Source organism: Rousettus aegyptiacus, unplaced genomic scaffold (assembly GCF_014176215.1).
Source record: "Rousettus aegyptiacus isolate mRouAeg1 unplaced genomic scaffold, mRouAeg1.p scaffold_m13_p_2, whole genome shotgun sequence".
NCBI classification, from domain to species: domain Eukaryota; kingdom Metazoa; phylum Chordata; class Mammalia; order Chiroptera; family Pteropodidae; genus Rousettus; species Rousettus aegyptiacus.
In genome coordinates, this window is record NW_023416295.1 from 1,958,233 (window position 1) to 1,967,507 (window position 9,275).

Genomic DNA, 9,275 nt, shown 5'->3' on the forward strand with positions numbered 1-9,275 from the left:
GGACAGAAAGGCCCCGGTCTCTGTGGCTCAGGCTGGCATGCCGAGCTCGAGGCTCAACCCCGAGGGGCGGGGCCCCGAGGACGAGGCTGTCCGTGGGCCGTCCCGCCCCTGGGGTCGCTGTCGGTGTCTGGAGACGTCCTGGTTGTCACTCCTGGGTGGACGCCAGAGGCGCTGTAAACAGCCTGCCATGTACTGGACAGTCCGCCACGCCGGGGAATTCTCTGGCCTAAATGTCCACGCTCCAGGACAGAGAGAAACCCTGACCCAGGAGTGGAGAGCTGAAGGCCGTGTGGCCACCATGTCGGCACCAAGCCACGTGTGGCCATTTCCCTCTGGACCAGGCTCCAGACACGGGTTAAATCGGGCAGGTAACTTAGTATTTTTTGAGAGGACGGATAAGCCCAAAGGTAACCAGGGCGAGGCCTGGAGAAGCTCCCGGCTGGCCGGCCATTATCTCCAGGAGGTTGACCCGAGGCACCAGGCTTGGCTTCCGAGGACGAAACCTCTCGAAAGACCCAACGGCATCTCACTGTTGACTCTTACACGCCAGACCCAGAAGCCAAACACTGCTGAGAGCAGAGGGTCCTTTCTGCCTCGGCGGTTGGCTCTGCACCTGCTCCAAAGGGTGAAAAACCTGGCCGCACCAGAGATACACACGCACTTAATCAAAGTGGCCGCGAGCGCCTTCACTCCGAGGTCTCTGCACCTGGGCCAAGGGCCGCCTGTGTCTGCCTCACGCACAAGAGATGATGGCCTGTCCCCCAGACCCCTTCTCTTCTGTCCCCTCGCCCCTCACCTCTCGTCTCATGAGGGAGGGCTCACCCCGACCCCAGGCACACCCTGAGCGGTCGAGCTGTGCTGCTGTCGCCTCGAGGTGGACATGGCCACCTGAGGCAGAGGGCCACCACCGTTCAGAGGGCACCCAGCCCGCCTGCGCTCCCCGGGCACGACTCGCGAGAGGACGCCCCGGGAATGTTATTCCTGCCTCACGGGCGGTGACTGGCGTGTCTACGGCCACACGGCTTAACAAGGCCGACCAAGGTCTTCCCACGAAGCCGCATGTTTCCCCACGCTGGTCACTTCTGGCCTGCCCCCATGCCCGATCGCGAGTGACACGCGGCCACAGGTCAATTGTTAGTCTTCTTCTCAATCTGTACCACCTCCTTAACCAAAAACAAAACTTGATAGGCATCAAATTTGAGAACTTTGGCTTGTTAGCATTAAGCAACATTTCCTTCTAACACCAACACCGTGGTTGAGGGCACTGGCCTGGAAGACGGGGGATGTGGGCTCAGATCCACGCTGGGTGCCTGTGCCCCAAGGGACGACTTAACGTCTGGTGTTGGCCACCCAAACACACCTCCAGTGGTGCCCTGGTCATATCTTTTAACATCTCCTCTCCGGGCCTTTGCTCAAATTGTTTTCATAGTTTTTTAGTGCCTCATTTTCATATCCGAATGGACAGCCAAGGATCACCACACATCGGGGAAAGGCTCCAAGATGAAAGATGTAGATCAAACCAAGGGACAAAAAGAAACGGACCATAATGCAGCAGGGGGAAAACAAAAATACCCTTAGAATGACAAGAAAAGGCACTGCGTTAGTGACTCAAGAAAGGATGCTATTAAAAAGGAACAAAGAACAAACAACAGCAAAAAACCCTCTTAGAAATTCAAAACAGAGCAGATACTTCGTAGAGGTGGCAGATAATGTTACGCAATCTCCCGCCGAGTGTCGACCAAAGGCAAAAAGTTATAAAATGAGAATGAAAGGGGCTGATCCCCGACGACAGGAGACCCCGTGAAAGAGAATGGAGAAAATGATGGGGAGGGGAAGATTCGGAAAATTTCCCAGAAACATCGGATATATGTTCCCAAATGGACGAACCCAAAAAATCCTCAAAAAATGGCAAAAAAAAAAAAAAGATCAGAATCCTGAGGATCAAAAGAAGACCCTAAAAGCTTCTGCAGTGTAAAAGTAGATTTTCTACAAGATGCTGAAGATATACAAGGCATTGAAAATTCTCAAAGCAATTCTAAAAGCTAGAATGAAATGGAAAAAAATCCCTTAAAATCGTGCTGGAAAAAAGTTCTTAATTTCACTTTTCTGCTATCAGCATATTTTTTGAATAGGGAGTACTGTCGCATGGTTCAAATACCACGAGTATGACAAGTTACACGTGAGGACTCGGCTCACGCCCACACGCCTTCTGCCGCGCTCGGCCGGTGTGCACCCAGACGCCGGCAGACCCGAGCCTTCGTCACGTGGGGACGGCTCGCTATTTTCAGTTCCTGCCATCGCCTTCTCAGTTAACAATACGTGCTGGAGGTCATTTCAGAGAATACATGGACATCTCTGCCGTCCTTTGACAATCTATTTTTAACCTAGAACTCTACACTCAGACAAACTATCCATCGAGTATGAGGGTAGAACAAAGACGTTTTCAGATATGCAAGCACGTAGAAAAGGCTACTCAAGGGTGTGTTCCAGCCAGATGAGGTAGTAATCCAAGAAAGGAGACAGGAGAGAGTCCAGCAAACAGGGATTTGAAGACAGCGACAGAAAAGTGGCCGAAGGAATTCTCAGAAGGGCGGCAGAGGGACCGATCGCCCCCGGAGCAGACGGGGCCTAGCGGACAGAGGCCTGCGGGGGGGGGGGGGGGGGGGGGCGTGTCAGCCACGAGGGGATGACATGGAGTGGATGGACGGTCTGCGGCATTGCATCACGCAGAAAGCAGCTTTGTGAGGCGTTCCGATGAAACGTGCGCAGAGCATGGGATGTGATACACGTGTAGACCAAAGAGTGAGTGGGAAAATGGGAAAAATTAACTGCAGGACAAGCGGAAAGTCGTGCGAGGAGAGCCGCGCCGGCGGGCGCCTGCGGGCGCTGCCGTCAGCTCTGGGGTGTCACGGCACCCGCCCCGCCGCGGGTGGCCCGTCCCCCCGAGCCCTCCTCAGGGAAGCGAAGTAGCTCACTCGCCCTCGACAGCGCCCCGCGTGAGCGCACCCTCAGGGCTTCCTCGTCTCACGTGCGGGGCAGCCGGGGCACACAGCGTTACAACGCGTGCTCGAGGTCACGGAGTAAGCGGCAGGGTCGGGATCGGGGCCCGGGAACCTGCCCGGAGCACCCACACTCTTTTCCAGCCTCTCGTTCCGCCTCTGATTATTTACTGAACCTGAAATTACAAACTGCGGGGTGAAGACGAGGAGGAAGAAAAATGTCCGGGAGACGGCCTGGGTGGGACCCACAAATACCAAGTCCTTGTCTTCTGACAGGAAGCCGGCAGACGGTATCTAAAACGGAAAAATCGATAAAAAGCGCACGTTCATGTTCTTCAGAAACGTGGCCATAACCAGCAGACTGGCTGCTTTTGTAAGGCCCTTAAGGGTGTGGCTTTGCCCGAGGGACATGAGAAGCCGCTGGAGAGTTCTCATCAGCGACGTGACGTAGGGTCCTTTAAAAGGACCACCCAGCCGCTCTGTGGAGGACGGCCTGAGAACACGGGACAAGGGTAAAAACGTGTTGCTTTAATTAAATAAAAATCAGTTTTTAAAAGACAAGAAACACAGTAAGGCAGAGGAGAACATGGAACCATCCTGTGAAGAGCTACGCCTGAGGGCTCAGAGGTCAGTCGGGGACAACGGTCCTGGACATGAGAAGCAGGTGACTGCGGGAAAATGCCTGGAACGGGGCCTTGGAGGGAGCCAAAAACCTGGCCCCGGAAGCAGCCCGGATGATGAACTGGTACCTCTTAGCTCCCAGGTGACCTTAGATGAGTCACTTAGCATCTCTGAGCCTGTTTCTCCAAGCAAAACGCATATACTCTAAACTCTTCTGATGGGGGTTAATTATGAGAGTGGAGCTTCTGGAAGCATCTGGCACACCGTCAGCCTTAAAAGCCACCTCAGTTCCCGTCTCCCGCCTTTTCCAGTCCTGGGTGACGGGCTCATGGGCGACAGGCTCGGCTGGGATCCGGGTCTCCCGATTTCCGTCCTGCGTGCAGCCGCTCCATGTCACCCACATACAAATCACCGTCCTGACCCTAAAAACAGTGAATCACTGAAGGTCCGCCCCAAAACGGCGAGGGGACAGCTGGCTCTCTGGTGGGAACAGCTGCAGGTGGGGCCCCAGCCCTCGGCGCTCGGCCGGCCCGTTCGCAGCTGGGTCCCTGATCCCGTCTCCGACCAGGGCCATCTTGTTGAAAACCATGGAAACAGTCCAAGGTCACAGGCGCAGAGTTTGCAGTCTCCCCAGACGGCCCCGAGGGGGATGAACGTCGGCCTGGAGCGCTGGTCCAGGGGCTCGCCGAGGACACACCAAGATGCGTGCGTCTGAGGGAGGCCAGGGGCCGAGGTGGGGGGAGGGGCCAGAGCTCCCCGCTCCAGTGCTGTGCCGGGAGTCGGGTGGGGGCAGCATCTCCCGTCAGCCGTGAGCACTCGGCCTGCCCGGTGCCGGCCCTTAACGCCCTCGCCTCGTCCCACTCCCTAGAGGAGGGGGCGCTGTGAACCCCAAAGAGCCGGCACTCACAGGCCAGGGCATCGGCGCCGGTCAGCAGGGGCACCTGGGCACCACCTGCGCCCCTGTGGGGACCATGCGCCCAGGGGACACTGTCCCAGTGGGACCGCCTTGGAGTGGCGGCTGGGGGAACAGTCACCCGAGAGGACACATGTGGGTGAAGAAGGGGCTGGGCAACCGATCCTGGGGCCACGGAGGGGCCGAGAGGCTCATCCTGGTGGCCGCGGAGCCCCGAGGCGGCTGCCACATCAGCACCGTCCTGTCCTGGGAAAGGCGGTCCCCATGCGGGAGGGACGCTTGACTCGCCCCGGGGGCCATGAGCGCAGGATCCTCTTACTCAGTGGCAGACGCTGAGCGAGAGTCCGGGTGAGCCGAGCGCCGGACGCGGTGGCGAGAACGCGCGGCCGCCCTCGGCCGCCTCTGCCCCTCGTGGGAGACTCCGCACCCGCCTGCGGGCCCGGGCCGCTGCAGGTGCTTCCGGAAGCTTGGTCGCGACGACGACGTTGGGCCGTGCCCCACCTCCGACAAGGCCGTGAGCAGGGAGCGTCTCGCGCGTGCGCGCGCACCGCGTGGTCCACGTGCGGCTCCGCGCACCGCCGCCTGCTCCGGCCACCTCGCCCCCACAGGGTTCCCCGCCCTGCGGGGCGCGACCAGCTCCCCGACCTTGCGGGCCCTGCACACGCCGCTCTCCTCCTGCCCACCCGGGCTCCAGAGGCGCGGGGCGTGGCCTCCCTGCCCGGTGACCTGCTCGCCTGGGGTCCTGCGCCCGAAGCACAGCCCTGGACGCCCGCGCTGCGTCCACACCACCCATCCATAGCACTCTCGTTTCTTTCAGGCCCCCGCAGACCCCCGAATGCGTCAAGGAGGTGAACTCTCCCAGCTCCAGGGTGGGCCTGCGGTCACAGCTGCCCCCATCCCCACCGCAGGGGCCGGTGTGGGCCCCCAAGTCGACTGACGGGGTCACAGGCCTTGGCTCAGGGTGGCCCTTCCAGCTCTCGGCAGAGTGATGCAGGGCAGCCCCGGAAGGCAGCAGCCAGTCTGCCAGAGCAAGTCGCCCTGAGGCTGAGGCCACCTCAGGGGCGGCCGGGCCGAGCCAGGCGCAGAGTGCTGGGGGCACGGGGCCAGCACCGCGGGTTGGGCCGGTGGGGAGTCTGCACCACGGCCACTGTCCACCCCCGGGTCCGGTCCAGGTCAGAGTCCTGTCACTTCAGCAGTCGCCCGGAATGCTGCTTCCTCCAGGATGCCACCCCTCCCTGCCCGCCATTCCCGGTCCCATCATCGAGCTGGCTCTCCCACCCACAAACCTCTGGAGCACACTGTCCAGCCCGCCACGTCAGGTCCCCTCCCGGCACTGACCTACAGACGAGCCCCGTCCCGACCCAGCCCCTCAGGCCTCCCTGACCCCCGGGATGGGGGTTCGGGGAGACGGCGGGCATCCACTGAACGAGCAAAATAAGGAAGCACCCGACCTAAGTCAGCTCTGTTCATTTTTATCAGAACCCACAAAACTCAGCGGCGAGTATCTGCCATTTGAACAGAGATTCTAGTTTGCACAGTGGGAAATACAAAAACTCAATTCTGGTGGAACATAAAACATCGCACCTGCTCCCCCCAACACTGCGGGTATAGGCCACTCGGCCTCCGGCTGGCTTACTGTGCAGGCGTGCGTGTGGGTGGCTCCCGAGCCACCCCCGGACCCTGACAGCCCGGGGGGGGGGGTTGCTTTCCCCAGTCAGGGACGTCAGCGGGGAGGCTGCGTGGGTGGAGCCCCCCTGGGATGGCACAGCCGTGAGGAGCTATGTCATTTCAAAGCCCCAGCCTGGTGCCACGTCAGAATTCGTCACCGCTGCCTGTGTGTCCCCGGTGGGGGCCAGGACCGCGGTTCCCGGTTACCCAGGCTGTCAGCCCAGGGAGCAGATAGGAGGTAGGCTTTGGGAACTCTCATTCTCGTTCCTTTGTCCCCAAGCCCCTGATGTAAAGACGAGGCCCACGGGTCACCGGTCACCTCTGGCTTCCCGGTGGTCTTATGGCTGAGTACGCACACAAGTGCCCGTCCTCTAGGGGAAGGAGTGTATTCCAGCTGCGGCACTGAGCAAATGTCTATATTTAGCCAGCGCACTGTAAGCGCTCGGCGTTTTTTTTTTTTTTTTTTTTTTTTAATGACTGTAACAGACACGGAGCAGCACCCACGACATGCCTGCGTCTGTGCTGAGCTCTGGGGACACAGAAGCAAGGCGCTGCCTGCTGGGGGTCACCACCTGCAAGGGGACAGATGCCTGAACGACTCACCTGAGGCCAGGTGACCACCACAGCAGGCGGAGGGAGCAAGCGCTGAGGAAGGGGAGGGGGCAGGGAGCCTCTGCCTGCGGGGCCTGGCGGTCCCCCCAGGGACACGCGTCTACCCAGGGCTGGAAGGGGCCAACAGGAGTTTGCCTGGGAAGCTCTCTTCCTTCTCACACAAAGCGGAACAGTCTTTACTCATTCAGTGTTCAGCAAATCCGGGTGACAGCCATGTCAATTCGGTATTTAAAAACAGCCAAGAACTGGTTGTGGAGTAGACTCAACAGACAGGGGACAGATGCGACCGGACACCACAGCCCAACCTCCTGGAAGCTCCTCCACGTGAGAACAATGACCCGTGGACCAGTCTCCCGCACCCCCCCCCCGCCCCCGCACACCCCCCCGGCCGGAAGCAGGTGCGGAGGTGGGTCCTGCCCCGCATCTGCACCTGCGTCCTTTTAGTTAGCGCGCACGCATGCACAGTTCACAATGTGAAAGGTACGGAAGGGTGTACCCCGAAAGCGCAGGCTCCCTTTGTCCACCCAAGGCCCGAGGAAGGGCTCGCCTCCCCCACCCCCGCTCCCGGTCCGCTGTGCGTGCGTCTCTCTTCGGATGTCACGGGTTTGTTTAACCTTCAGGTCGATCCCGGTGGGAGCCGCGCACGTGCACAGCGAGACACGCTGCGCAGCGCGCTCTAATCTGCCGCCCGGAAAGTTCCCCGCGACCCCGTTATAATACACTCTGCTGGCAAACGGGTGAGCGCCTCAGGGTGCCCGCACCCGTTCTCAGGCCCGGACCCGTTCTCAGGCTCGGTCCGGAAACTAGAGTCACCATGACCCCAGGTTCATGCCCAATCTGCGCCCTGGGTGACAATCCACGACAAATGGTCACCGACAGGGGCCGTGCTATCTCGTCAGGGCCATGTGGCCTCTCGGGACGCCCACTGGCCTCCAGGGTCGGGCCTACAGCACCCCCACGATGCAGCACAACAAAGAAGGGTGCTCGCCCCCCTCACCGGCCAGGCCACCAGGCCGGGCCACTTCGCGCCAGGGGCGGCGCCCCAGCTCCGCGCGCCGCCAAGGGGGCAGCAGCCGAGGGGAGTCGGGAGCCGGGGGAGGGGTCGGTGTCCTTGACCTGTCCCCAGGGCCAGAGGGTCCGCGCCGGGCCGCCGAGGTCCCGCCGGGGCCCGCGCCCGCCCACGCCCCCGAGGACGCACGGACCGGCGCCCCGCGCCTGACAGCTGCGCGGCGCCCCCGCTGCCCCGCATAACGGGCCGCCGGCCTCACCTCGCGCGCGATCTGGTTCAGCGCGTCGTCCTCCGCCGTCAGCCGCTCCCGGTTGGGGAGCCGCTTGCGCCCCGCGCCCTGGGTGCCCATGTCCATTGGCCGCGCTGCCCGCCGCCGCCGCCGCGCGCCCTCTCCGCCCGGCCGGCCCGCTCCGCCCCTCCCTCCGCCGCGGCGTCATGGCGTCAGCGGGCGCGAGCCGGGGACGCGGGGGGACGTCAGGGGCTGGGGACGCGGGGGCACACCGGGCGGGGGCACGGGCACACGCCGGGGACCGTTTCCATGGAGCCGGCGTGAGGTCTGGGATGGCCGGGGACCAGGGTGCGCGCACGCGGGAATGAGGCGGGCCGGGAGACGCGGTGGGGATGGGAGCGGGGGACTGTGCAAGGTTAGGCGCCGGCTGCCCGCGGATCCCATGTGTTTGGGACGCCAGAGGTCGGGATCAGCGGAGCCGGGGACGCTGGAGGGTGGACCGCGGCTGGTAACCATAGACCCGCCGGCCCCAAGGCTGCGGGGACCGGAGGACCTCTGCCGGGGCGTGCAGGCTGGGGGGACGGGGTTGGAGAGAGGTTTGCGCGCAGGAGTTCAGACCTGCGTGCGCCCTGGCGAGTGGGTCCAGCCATCACAGACCCGAATGAGAGCGAGGCTCTGGTCAGGCCCAGGGGTGTCCAGATTGGTCTCCCCAATACCAGGCAGTGCGACCTTGGCCAGCCTCCCGAGCCTTACCGCGCTCAGAATCTGCACGTCGATGGACGTTTTCTTCTTAATGCGCATATTCTCTGTGACTTGTCACTTCACTCCTATGGCCCCAGCGTCTAGGAAGAGGCTTGACGCATCAGCTGCTCTCAGTAAAGGGTCGTTGAAAAAAAGATGAATTCTCCTGACCCAATTTGCTGACTGCTTGCTAAAGATGGATTCAAAACTAAGTTGGAGAATCGAGTAAGGTTTACAAAGCCATCGCCTTCCTGTCCATTGGGGTATAGGGAGAACATTCTAGAACCGCCATGAATACGTATTTAAACAAATGGCTTCAAAGGATTGAAAAGATTCTCAAAATGATGATTCCCCAAATTACGAACAGACAGGAAAACGGGAGACGTGTTTCTTACTCCAAGGAGAAGCTCTTCATAAACCTGCCCGTAGGGGTGTCAGACATGACGAGAACAGTAGTAACCACCCAAAACGATCGAAAACATG

General features: G+C 61.0%; 1 protein-coding gene across 9 annotated transcripts in view; it reads right to left on the bottom strand.

Annotated features, from left to right (window-relative positions):
* The window catches only part of LRRFIP1 (LRR binding FLII interacting protein 1), a 117,647-nt gene extending 109,427 nt beyond the window's left edge, over nucleotides 1-8,220 (bottom strand). For 2 of the 9 annotated variants that reach the window (XM_036236465.1, XM_036236464.1), the window contains exon 1: nucleotides 8,082-8,220. In XM_036236465.1, the coding sequence (XP_036092358.1) occupies nucleotides 8,082-8,177 (96 nt within the window). In that variant the 5' untranslated portion in view covers nucleotides 8,178-8,220. The remainder of the gene's footprint in view (nucleotides 1-8,081) is intronic. The other 7 variants (XM_036236458.1, XM_036236456.1, XM_036236459.1 and 4 more) reach the window with 4 other exon arrangements.
* Between the last annotated feature and the right edge of the window lie 1,055 nt (nucleotides 8,221-9,275).